The sequence below is a fragment of the Buteo buteo genome, chromosome 12 (genome assembly GCF_964188355.1).
Source record: "Buteo buteo chromosome 12, bButBut1.hap1.1, whole genome shotgun sequence".
NCBI classification, from domain to species: Eukaryota; Metazoa; Chordata; class Aves; order Accipitriformes; family Accipitridae; genus Buteo; species Buteo buteo.
Genome location: NC_134182.1, coordinates 42,520,966 through 42,533,202, shown reverse-complemented (window position 1 = coordinate 42,533,202; position 12,237 = coordinate 42,520,966). Strand labels below are relative to the sequence as shown.

Below are 12,237 nucleotides of genomic sequence, written 5' to 3'. Positions count from 1 at the left end.
TTTCCAGCCCGAGTGCGTGGGATGGGGCATCCTTTTGGGATCCCGGTCCTGGCACCGGGGACGGGGCATCCTTCAGGATCCTGGTCCCGGGGTGCAACCCGGGTGCCAGAAACAGGGTGTCCTTTGGGAGCCCAGTCCCAGAGCCTGAACCAGGACTTTGAGATGGAGCATCCTTTGGGATCGCAGTCCCGGGGAGGGGGGACACGCGCACAAACTGGGTGCCCGGGGAAGGGCGTCCTTTGGCGGCCCCGGTCCTGGCGCTAAGGGCTGTCCCTTGGCATCCCGGTGCCGGGGTGATCCAGGGTGCCGGAGAGGGGTGTCCCCCAGGATCCCAACCCCGGTAACCCGGCGCGTAGCCTCAGCCACGCCCACGCCACGCCCCGGCCGCGCCCACGCCACGCCCCACCGAGGGGCGGCCCTACGGGGGGCGCCTGCTGCGGCGCGGAGCGGCGCGGAGCGGGACCGGGTGAGTGCGGGCGGGACGGGCTGTCCCCATCCTCATCCCCATCCTCATCCTCAGCCGCATCCCGGTCTCCAGCCCCCTCCCCATCCGTCCCCGGGCGCGGCGGGGGAGCAGCCCCGGGGCTGAACCGGAGCTACCCCGGAGCCCCGGCCGCAGCGAGCAGAGTTGGGGGGGGGGAGATCCGGCCCCCACACGCCGGGGTGACCCCTCTGCACCCAACGAGCATCCTCGGCATCACCCTCCCTTTTGGGGCCGGCTGCTCTCGCAGGCCGGAGGGGACCCGCGAGCACCCGCAGGTCCCCAGCCCCGTCGCGACCCCTTCGCCGCGACCCCCATCGCACCCGGGGTGGACACCCCACCAGCTCCTTTCCCAGAGCCCCCGACCAGGCGTTGACGGCCACCGGCTCCGCTCGAGCGGGGGCCTGACCTGCTGAGCGTGGCCAACGGGTCCCCTCGCTTGTCCCCAAGCGAGCCGGCACCTCGATGGCATCGCCCGCCGGTGGCTCTGCCATTGCTCACCGCTCCCCTCCTTTTCCCTTTGCAGGACAGGGCTGAGGAATTGGGCTGGCGAACAATAGCGGCACTGGAAAACAATGGAGCTGCCGCACCTTCGCGCTTAGGGACGCCAGACGGACACTCGGAAGAAATCCCGGCTCCAAAATAGCGCCTGGGCCGGAGCCAGCGCTGCACCGGCTCGTGGGAGCCGTCCATCGAGCACCGTCGGTCAAGTCAAGGATCTGCCGGGACGGGGTGAGGGCACTCGGTCGTATCCCACCGCTGAGCAAAGCAGCTTTGAGAGGCTCCTGCTGCCTACGAGGGAGGAATTGTCGCCTCCAGATGATGCTTTGCTACTAATTGCATTGGGATCGATGCGCCGCTGGGCTGGTTAAAAGCCGCCCTGGGCTGCAGGGAAGCGGCAGGGTTTGTACAGGAGGGAGCATCGCGGCCTCCCCAGGGAGCGGGATATTCCCACAATCCCTCGCTCGGCCAGGGGGGAAGCCTCAGCTGCGCCCAAATTGCATCTCCCGCCTGAGCGGGGATGACGCCGAAGCGGTGGCAGGGATGCTGCTGAAGCGTCTGCATGCTGTGGGAGGGGACCAAGAAAGCAAAAAAAACCCTAAAAATGCTCCTTTCTTTGCAGGAGCAGGGAAGACCACCCTTCTCTTGCTGAAAACATGACCTTTGGGGGTTTTCTCTTTTTTTTTTCTATTTTTTGTTGTAGTATTTGATCTGTGGATCTCCCCAGGAGCTCGGCAAAAGCGAGCACTCATCCCTGCTCTATGCGAGAGGCTGCGAGCGTGGCAAGGCTCCCTCTGCACTGCGGGGCAGATGGGGCCGTAGGCATGCAGGGAAGGGTCTTGAGAAGGTTTTTTTTAAGGAAGGGTATAAGTCTGGGGTCTGTCAGGCCTGTAAGCAGCTGCCGGAGCAGCCAACAGCTCGTGTTGGAAGGCAGAGAGGGCTGAAATCCTCCTGCCACGTGTGCAGGGGGAATTGATTTGATCTGATTTTTTTTAAAAGCGCTTTGCAAGACAGCAGTGAAACCTCAGTCTGCGCCGGGTGTGAAGGAAATACATTGGCTCAGAGTAGGGAAACTGAGGCACGGGGGGTGCCAGGAAATGTAGACGGCACCAAGCTGCCGAGGTTGAGCAACCGATTGGGCAATTTGCACGTTGCCAGCCTTTTTGTTTTGGTGATTTCCAGCTGTTTGCTAAAGCTATGGCAGAAAATCAGGGTGGGGGGGAGCTGGTCTCCGTTTGGGGATCTCTGGGAGGCCACCACTCCCTTCCACCCGCAGCCTGGCACTCTCGAGATCCAAAAAAGGAAGAATTTGCCCCTTTCCTCTCTTGCTTGAAAGGGGATGTGATGACGGAGGCGAAGGTGGCAGCGCTGGGGCGGTAAACAGGAAACCGGGCTCCTCGGTGCAGCGGGATGAACCTGCCTTTCAGGGCTCCCCTTCCATCCCCAAATGAGTCTTTTTTTTCGGCTGGAGTTCGCCTCCCGTGTTCCCTTCGAGGGAACTGGGCCCTTGGCTTCACCCCTTCGTATCGCCGCGACGCCACGGGGCGAATCTCCCTGCCATACCAAAGGCTGCACCCCGGTTTGCGCCTCTGGAGGATGGGGGGTGGTTCGGCTATGTTGGTATTTTGGGCAACTTTTTTGCATGGGTCAAGCAGCTGTGTCGTTTCATCCTCCTGCTGCGCAGCAATGCCTTAACGGTGACTTCCCCAGAGCTTTTTCATCCGCTTTCAGGGGACACCCACGAGCGAGATGCTTATTTCTACTGTTCCTGTATCTCACAGCTGGTAGCCCCCAAATTCAGGTCCCCACCGGGGCAGGTGCCATGCAGCAGCTGCGCTGACATTTATTCCAAAGCCACAAGCTGGCTGGAAAATCCCCACCCGGTATAATTTTTGAGGGATAAATAAGATTATTATTTGGTTTATTGCCGGTGGGAGGATAGATGGATGCGGGAGAGGCGGCTGCCGGCCGCAGGAGGAGGCTTGATGCCGGGCTTTGCCGGGATGCTCGCACGGCTCCTTGGCTCGTCAGGAAACCCGAAGCTTTGTCAGCTTTTCCGTCCCGACATGCGATTTTTCGGTGACGGGTTTCTCTTCTGCTTTCTCCAGGCAGAGCTGGAGTCCCGGGGGCCGGGCCGGCTTCCTACCCTTCCCCTGCCTGTTTCTGCCTGCTTAAACACCAGCTTTGTTTTTGCAACCTCTTCTGTGGTTTGAAGCACGACACAGAATGTTTTTGCTGTTGTACAGAAATTATTTGCTAGAATATGTCCTGATGTACAGGGTAAGAAGTGGGGATTGCCGCCGTGCTGAAGTTTTAGGGGGCAGGTCCTTCCTCCGACACAGGTTTTACCACATGTCCTTGGTTGAGTCATTTATCCGCCTGGATGTTGTTTGTGGGGTTTGGGGTTTTTTGGCAGGAAAATGGGTTTGTTTCCCAGGGGATTCGGAGGAAGCACATGGCGATGCAGGAGGTGGAAGAAAACAGGGGTTTGCAGATTAAATGCTCTTTTCTTGCCTTGCTTTCTCTTTCTGGACAAGGGAAGGGAGGGGAGAGACCCTGGAAAAATGAAAGCCCGTCTGTAGAAGGATTTGCACAAACACCCAAGGAAAAGTGTGACCTGAGAAGTCCTTTCTTGTCGCCTAAAACCGCCCCGATGTTGCATTTCAAGGTCTGATTTCCAAAGTGCTCCAAGCCCACAAGTGACCCTGAGGACTTCACCCTAAATCTCACTTGAATTCCGCTTCATAGCACCCAAAAATCACACTTATGCTCTAAGCCGGGGCCATTTCCAAGGTGGGATTTTTGGGGGAGTATCCAAGTGTTTGCATGAGAGCAATGGAAATGTTTTGGCACTGGAGGGAATGCACAAAAATTCAACCGGCATCGTTAAAAAAAAGATAAAGGAACCAGCCCAGCACCTCTCGCTGCTTGCGAAAGTCAGCCCTCGTGCCCACTGCCTGGTTTTGGGACGGCACAGGGAAGCACCAAGCTGGATCCAGAACCCCCGTGTCCGGAGCTTCGTAACCAACCCCTAGCAAAATAAATGGAGAAAAGGAGCAAATCCTGTTTATAGCCCTGCCACCTCCAGGTCTGGCATCTCTAGGGCAGTCCGTGGATGCTCGAAATGCAAATGTTAGCGTAAGCGTATCTCTGCCGGTATTAAATTTTCAGTGAGTTTACAACACTTCTCCCCTTATCTGATTTCTCCTCCCTCCCCATCGGTTTTCCGGGAGGAGTCGCTTCAAACTTTGCCTGCGGCTGCATCCACTGGAGCCTTTTCCCAAGATCTCTTCCAAATCCAAGCAAGTTTATTTTTTCCCCATTATGCAGGGGTGATTATCAGGGATGCGATAACAGGGCGGTTCACGCCAATGCTTTTCTCTCCTCCCTTTTTGCAATTCAGCTCTCATGAAAGAAGAGTGGGAGGATGGATTACGGCGGCTGCGAGTACCTGGTCCCCTGTGGAAAAGACAAATACATCTCCAAGTAAGATGCTTGGCAGGGCTGTAATGCAGAAATACAGTCGGTGCTGGTAGTTGGGGAGTTACTTGCAATATTCCTGGGGGTTTTTGCCATCGAGCTGGGAGGAGGGAAGCAACCCTGGGTTTTAACTCGGATATGGTTGGATTTGGAAAGAAAAAGCCATTCTAGGGCAAGAAATGGCAATTTCCTTTAAAAAAAAAAGGGGGTTGTTGATGGGATTTTGAAATTATTTTCTTAGGAGCGTGGCCAAATGCTCTATAAACTTTCATGAAATACAGGTTTTGCTGAAAAAGGTCCCTATCAGTGGTTGGTCTTTCGTGCTTTGGTAAAATGATTCTTAAGATTCAAGGAAGATTTTGGAGGAGATAAAGCATATATGTGATATTTCCCTCCCCTTTTTCTCTCTCATAACCCCAAGGCCCCATGATTTGTGCTTCTTTATACTAGTCTGATGGTGCCGAGCATCCTTAAACTCCATCAGCCAGCCCAGCTGAATTAATGGCACCTTTATGAATTAACGCCAGAGGCATCACTTCCCTGTGATTCATAGCTGTGCTCAGACAGCCTGTGTTGGTTTATTTTTATTATTTTTATTTTTTAATTTTTTTATCTTTCTTTTGCAACTGGAGCAAGGCTCAGACTTTTTATTTGAGCTCAAAGTCAGGGTCTGGAGCGACGAGCCGACTTGATAAACTCGCCTGCGATAACTTGTGACTCCACCGTGACCCAAGGGCTTGGGCGCTCCAAAAATTTCCTTGTTTTTCAGCCTTGTGACCAACTCCACTAATGCCTGATGGGTTTTCTTATGTCTTTTTGCAAGGTTTATGGTGGGCATGGTTGCAGGGAGCTTGTCCCCCTGATTGTGGTTGCTGATTTTCCCTGGTTGAACCCGCAGCAGATATCCTCAACAAGGGAGGTCTAGAGGCAGCAAAAGACCCAAATTTGCCCCAAATGAAGCTGGTTTGGGTCCGCCAGCAGTGTAGCAGGTTCATCACCCAGCCTGACCCTGGGAAGCAATTCCTGCTTTCTCCCAGATTCCCCAAATTTCCCCCTGGCCGGCTGAGGGGGTACCACGCCAGGTATGTCCTGCAACATCCCCCCTCGCTCCTCTGCATCTCTGCTCAGCATCTTTCCCATTTTTTTCCAGAAATGAGCTGCTCTTACACTTGAAGACATACAACATCTACTATGAAGGGCAAAATTTGCAGCTGCGGCACCGGGAGGTAAGAAACCCCCAGGGCAGGCACCCAACTTATTTCTGGCAGCAGAGAAAAAAACCAAGGAAATTGGGTTTGATTCAGACTTGGGAGGTCCAAACAAAACCCGCCTCTTAGTATTATCCTCGCAGTTTGTAATTCGGATATCGAGGTGCCCATCTCTCGCGCAGGAGGAAGGCGAGCTCATCGTGGAGGGGCTGCTGAACATCTCCTGGGGCTTGCGGCGACCCATCCGCCTGCAGATGCAGGATGACAACCAGCGCATCCGTCCGCCACCCTCCTCCTCCTCCTGGCACTCCGGCTGCAACCTGGGAGCCCACGGGTGAGCAAAGGAACACGAAGACACCCCACACCCCCCTGCGCCCCCCGCCCCAGCTACGGTTTGCTGGGTTGCAACCCCAGCTCCCTTCTCTGGGTCCTTTTTTTTCCAACATGCAACACCCTGAGGAAGCCGAGTCTGAAATAAAGTGGCTTGGGTTTGCGTTGCAAAGGTCCCCTTTTTTTCAGCAAAGACCCCCCCTTTTGCAAAACTTGACCCCTTTTTGCAACCCCTTCCCCTTTTGCAAAGACCCCTTTTGCAACCCCCCCTTTTGTAAAACTCCCCCTCTTTTGCAGACCCCCCTTTTTTTGCAAAGACCCCCCCTTTTGCAACCCCCCTTTTGCAAAACTCCCCCTTTTGTAAAACTCTCCCTCTTTTGCAGACCCCCCCCTTTTTTCCAAAGACTCCCTTTTCAACTCTCCCCTTTTGCAAAGACCCCCTCTTTTTTGCAGAGCCCCCCCCCTTTTTGCAAAACTCCCCCTTTTGCAAAGACACCCCCCCACCTTTAGCAAAGTCTCCCCCTTTTGCAAACAGCCCTTTGCCTGCAAGAAGTTCCTTCTAAAACAAGCCTGGGCTTTAACTTTAATCCAAGTTTAATGCTGGATTTTGCCCTGGGCTCAAGTAATTCCCCTGGGACAGCCAGCTCCCAGCCCCCTGGATCCTCAAGTGCCCAGGAGCAGCAAAGCTGTGGGTTGTCCTGGCCGTGGGGGGGTCTGCCTGGTTTTGCATGGGTTTTTTAGCTGTCTGCAAAGGGGGGAAAAAGGGGGCAGGTTCAGCTTTGCTTGTGCATTGGTGTGCTGGTGCTTGCAAAAAGGCGGTTGCAGGCTTCAGCATCCCTTCCTGGGAAGAGGGCAGCTGGGATAAGACCCTCCAAAGGGGTTTTTTGGGAGCGGGACAAGATGGGATTCAAGATTTATATTGCGACTAGCCTGTGCTGTGACCCTGCAGGGCTGGTTATCTGCCAAATCTGCAGGGAGAATGGGCTGCATCCCATCCTGGAAATAGCAGCATGGGGGCTCGGAGGGGAAATTATCCTGGTGCTTGTTCCCTCTGCAGCTGCTGGCTAACAGGGCACCCATCTTTTTTTATTTTATTTTATTTTATTTTGTTTTGTTTTGTTTTGTTTTGTTTTTTATTGCCAGGTCCGTGCTGAAGCCCAGCACCTTGCCGGACATCCAGGTTACGGATGCGGAGGCCGTGCCAAACGCAGAGGCTCCTGGGAGCTGCGCAGGTGAGCCGGGCTTGGATCCGGTTGGATTTGGCCAGGCAGTTGGGAGCAGCTGCCTTATACTCCATTTTGCTTTGAGAAAAATATAAACCAGGCATTTTTTTCTCTAGAAGTTGGTGTCTCCATCTTGCTCCACGTTCCTTTAAGCCATTTCCAAAGCGCCTCTGGTTAATTTATTTAATTGCAGCATGAAAGTCTTAGCCCCGATGGCCCAAAACCCTTCCTAAAAGGTTTTTGCTTGGGAAAAGGGCCACACTGGGATGTGGTAAGAGGAACTTGGAAAGAAATACGGGGGATGGAGCAAAGAGCCTCGTGGGATCACAGGGAAAAGGATGTCGGCGCTTCCCTTTCCCGGCAGCTCTGCTTTTAGGGAAGAAGAATAGGCACCGTTGGGAAGTGCCGTTACCATGGGGAAGTCAACATTTGTGCAAAGTTTTTTTTTTTTTCCCCTCCCTGGTTTTTCTTCTGTATAGAGGGGGAAGAGCTTGTCTGCCCTGCACTTCGTTAACCCCTTGTTTTGAGCATGAGGCAGCGATGAATGGGACACAAACTGTCCCACCAGCAATTCCCACTGGAAAAACCTGCTTTAAGTGGTTTTCTCATTTGGTTGGGGCACTTTTCAGATATTCCTGGCTTGCTTTTTTTTTTTTTTTTTTTTTTGGGGGGGGAAGTATTTTTATGGAAACACAACCCAAAGGCAGAGAAGAACCAGCTAATCCTTTTGGCTTTGGGGTGCTCATCCATTTCCCAGCTCGGGGAAGAGCTCAGCACTTGTAAAGCTCATTGATCCATGAAACCCTTTGCCCCATCCTTGATCCTTCAGCTTTTCCCCTTTTGCTTTTTGATCTCCCTGCGCATGACGCTTTATTTCCCCCCCTCCCTAATTAAAGCTTGCCCGGGCGATATCCACAACGCATTGCACCATAGAAAAAACCCAGCAGCGATTTCAGCCAGCCATATGACATTAATCCTCTGCCAGCGCATAAGAAAGAGTCTTTTATTATATTTTTCTCCTAAAGCCTATAAAAATCAGTCCATAACGTGCGTGCACGGCTCCTCGTGAGTGCTTAGTCACCGTGGCCCGTGGCGTGCATCTGGAACGGCGCGCACCAGAGATTTTTCTTGCTGCAGACATGCTTTGAATTAAAACATCCAAGCTCAAGCCCGAGAGGTTCATTAAAAATGGATGAAGAGCTAGTTTATAATAATCTGGACCCAGGCCAGTTTTCACGCAGAGATCTGAAGCGCTGGCCTCGTTTGCCTGTTCTCATTAAAGGAAAGGAGGACAAAAAAAAAAAAGTTAAATTATAAAAAAGCGAGTAAAGATGCTCGAGTCCCCAGGAGAAGAGGCTTTATCAAGGTAGCAGCCTGGATTTATGCAGTTAATTCTGAATTAATAGCCTCCTCCAGGAGCTGGGAGAGAATAAACCAGTAGCTGCCGTGGTTTAAAATAGCGGGTTAAATCTGTCCTGGGAAGTTTGTAGGGCTGTATTTCTGGGATGGGGACTTGTGCACCTGAGGGGGGAGGACGACTCCCAGCAGCCAATTTGCAGCAGGGAGATGCTGGGGTAGGACCCGGGGGGATTCTCGCTTGCCCTCGGTCCTCAGCCCTGTCCTCCCACTGTTTGGGTTTTTTTTCCAGCCACCAAATCGCAGCCGGAGGAGACGCCGCAGCTGATGCGGACACGGAGCGACGTGGGCGTGCGACGCCGGGGCAGCGCCCGCACCCCCAGCGAGCAGCGGCGCATCCGCCGTCACCGCTTCTCCATCAACGGGCACTTCTACAACCACAAGGTGAGCCCCGAACCTCGCCGGCTCCCCAGAACCTCTCCCGACAGATCGGTGGGGAAATCCAGGCCGGGGGGAGGTTTAAATGGACTTTGCGCCCCGTAGACGTCCGTGTTCACGCCGGCGTACGGCTCCATCACCAACGTCCGGATAAACAGCACGATGACGACCCCCCAGGTCCTCAAACTGCTGCTCAATAAATTCAAGGTATGTGAGATATCCCCCCCACAAGCTCCTGGGTTGCTCTGCACGAGGAATTTATATCCCGTGGATACAAAATGGAACGGTGGAGCGAAATAATGGGATTTTTTTTTTTTTTTTTTTTTTTTAATTGCTGGGAAAGCCAAGGGTAGAAACGTGGACCTTTAATAGTGATTTGTGTCTCCGTTCAGATTGAAAACTCGGCGGAGGAGTTTGCGCTGTACATCGTCCACACCAGCGGAGGTGAGTCTGCAAAAAACCCCAAACCCTCCCTGGCACAGCCGGCGGGTCGGCCGCAGCAAAGCCCCGTTATCCGCTGGGCCCAACGCCGGTGCTTTTGGCGTTGCAGAGAAGCAGAAGCTGCGAGCCAGCGATTACCCCCTGATCGCCCGCATCCTGCAAGGCCCCTGCGAGCAGGTCTCCAAGGTCTTCCTCATGGAGAAGGACCAGGTGGAGGAAGTCACCTACGACGTAAGTTTGCCGGCACGGGATGTTCATCACTTTTGGATGGGCGCAGGGTGCAGCCAGGGGTGGAAAACCTGGCGGGGGGATGTCTTCACGCTGGGGATGCAGGAATTGCTTTGCTTTTCTCCCCGTGAAAACTCCCCGTTTCATGGGAAAAACCTTGTTCTGTGTTTAAAGAGCAGCTTCAAACTGCAAGTGAGAGCAAAGGGCCCCAGCCCTATTTTGCCATCCCAAATCTGATCGCAGAAGAGCAATCGCTGCGCAGCTGTTGGTGGAATTGATATTTTTTTTCCAGCCGGAGAAAGGGCTGCGAGTGAGAAACGGCTCGTTTGTGCCATCTGCAGGTTCCCTCCCGCCCCAGCACTGCTTTGCTCTTAAATCAGAGCACAAATGAGGTGCTTTCCGGGTACGGTTGGGCTTAAACAGCACTCAGTGATACGTTGGGGATGCACAGGTTTCTCCATATGAAGGAGCCAAGTCTTGCAGCCAGTGGGTAAAATAAACCTTAGGTGGATTTTTTTTTCCAATAATTAGCACAAGCTGAAGTTCCTGGCGTGCAGAGGAAACATGTTTTCTTTCAGGGTTTGTTGCAAAAATCGGGGGGAGGTGGAGCGGTCCTTTATTTCCCTGGTTAAATCTGGGGAGAGGATGCTGAGAGGTCACCTTCAGCCTCGTGGCGTCGGTGCATCACCTTCTTCATCACCCAGCTTGGCATTTCTTTCCCACCCAGGTTGCTCAGTACATCAAATTCGAGATGCCCGTCCTCAGGAGCTTCATCCAGAAGCTGGAGGAAGAGGAGGATCGTGAAGTGAAGAAGCTAATGCGCAAGTACGCCAGGCTCGGTGGCATCGAGGGGAGATGCTGAGAGTTAAGGACATTGTCAGGGGGTTCTTTTGGTGCCAAAAAATTCATTTGCACAGCCTTGCATCCTTAAGGCATGCATAAGCCATTGGGTTTTCCATTATTCCAGGGGTTTTGTGGTAATTTGGGTTAAAAACCCAGCTTGATGCTGCAAAAATCCTCTTTTCCTTGTCCTCCACCTCTCCAGATATTCCATCCTCCGGCTGATGATTGAGCAAAGGCTGGAGGAGATTTCTGAAGGTCCGACGGCGATGTGAAACGCTTCACCAGGGCCCTGGCTCCGAGTTGCATCACACGAAGAGCCTTTTGCCCACAGGACGTACTGTACCGAATCCCAAACCTCCGTCTTTCCCGGAGCACTCCCAGTATCCGCCCGGATCGCTGCGGCGCTGAGCCAACCCATCCTCCCGCACCTTCATCTGCGCAGCATCCTCGGGGGATTCCTCCTCGGCAAATGGGGTTTTTCCCAGCAAGGCTCTGGCCAGTGGCAGCTTCAGCCAAAACCTCAAATCCCTGGAAATAACAGGTTAAAAAAAAAAAAAAAAGAAATCCATGAGCAGGGCGAGGGCTGCAAGCGTTGGAGAGGAAGAACTTTGGGCTCAGTTTGAAGATGCTCACTTCAGCAGTGCCCGCACGTGGCTCCCAGCAGAGGACCCGCTGCTTGGTGGCAAGAGAGCACAAATAATTCCTCTTTTTAAAAAAAACAACAAAAAAGCACATTTCTCTTGCAATAATTCACAGGTGACGGGGAGCTTTTGTAAATCAGAAGGGTCAGCTGAGAATTGGGGTTTTTTTAACACTTTTGCTGCCAAAAGCAAACCTGGGGACTGATGGTTGGATTTACAGCAAAAGAGTAAATCGCATTTTTCCGGCGTGTTCCCTTAACCTGCATCTGGTCGCATAAGTCCCTCCTTCCCCCATTTCTAATTTGCACTAATTTTAGGGATTTTTAAAACAAAAAAACAAACCACGATGTCAAACCTCTCTGGTAGCTGTAACTTGCCAAATAGTGCTCACAGGAATAGTTGACGGTGCTGAGCATCTCTCAAGGGATGCTGTACGGAAAGGGGTGGGGCAGGGGAGGCAAGAGGAGGGGGAGGCAGAAATAAAGAGGGGTTTATTTTGCATATTGTTTTTGCAGTGGTGCTGGCACATCATCCCGGTGAAACCGGGACCTGGACTGGCTCTGTTACCACCATCGCACGTGGAAAAACCTCTTTCCTCCCAGGCTAAACCAGCAATATCAATTTTATACCTCGACATGAACTAAAACTCTTACTTTCTCCCTCCCTTGCGTTTTTGCAATGTGTCTTTGTAATTTTTTTTAATTTTAATGGTACCTTTTCCACCTTTAACATGTGTTAGGGAAAGTATTGTACAGCGAGAAAAGCTTTTTATGTATTTGAAGGATGACTGTGGCATTGCTTTGTTGATTAACAAGAAAACAAAATATGTAGCAACTTAATACAGAATGAAAACCCCCGAGTTAGAGCCTGGTTTATTCAAAATAAAGCACTTTGCGGATAGAAATGCTACTGAAGTGGGCTCAGCGTAGTCTGGGAGTGACGAGGGAGAAGACAAAAACCTGCCTGAATCCTGGCGGAGAAGTTTCCCGAGGAGAAATGCTCCTGCCCTGCAGTTTTGGAGACTCACAACTAAATTGCTGGAGGATTTTGGGGGGCTGTTGTAGGGT

At 52.7% G+C, this 12,237-nt stretch overlaps 1 protein-coding gene across 2 annotated transcripts; it reads left to right on the top strand.

Annotated features, from left to right (window-relative positions):
• Positions 1–403: 403 nt before the first annotated feature.
• Positions 404–12,029, top strand: RASSF2 (Ras association domain family member 2). Of its 2 annotated transcripts, none has more exons than XM_075043684.1 (12): positions 404–466; positions 1,008–1,213; positions 4,386–4,468; positions 5,613–5,688; positions 5,853–6,004; positions 7,144–7,232; positions 8,872–9,023; positions 9,123–9,224; positions 9,410–9,461; positions 9,568–9,689; positions 10,414–10,511; positions 10,732–12,029. In XM_075043684.1, the coding sequence occupies exons 3-12, from the start codon at positions 4,410–4,412 to the stop codon at positions 10,799–10,801; spliced, it is 972 nt and encodes a 323-aa protein (XP_074899785.1). In that variant the 5' UTR covers positions 404–466; positions 1,008–1,213; positions 4,386–4,409; the 3' UTR covers positions 10,802–12,029. The 2 variants fall into 2 exon arrangements, with proteins under 2 accessions (XP_074899785.1, XP_074899784.1); XM_075043683.1 differs by having other exon boundaries at positions 5,814–6,004.
• The last annotated feature ends 208 nt before the right edge of the window (positions 12,030–12,237 follow it).

Excerpts from the sequence above, each read along its gene's own strand:
- RASSF2 (XM_075043683.1), top strand. The coding sequence starts at position 4,410 with ATGGATTACGGCGGCTGCGAGTACCTGGTCCCCTGTGGAAAAGACAAA. Across the intron at positions 4,469-5,612 it reads AAAGACAAATACATCTCCAA|AAATGAGCTGCTCTTACACT; the intron begins GTAAGATGCTTG and ends ATTTTTTTCCAG. Across the intron at positions 9,462-9,567 it reads CATCGTCCACACCAGCGGAG|AGAAGCAGAAGCTGCGAGCC; the intron begins GTGAGTCTGCAA and ends TTGGCGTTGCAG.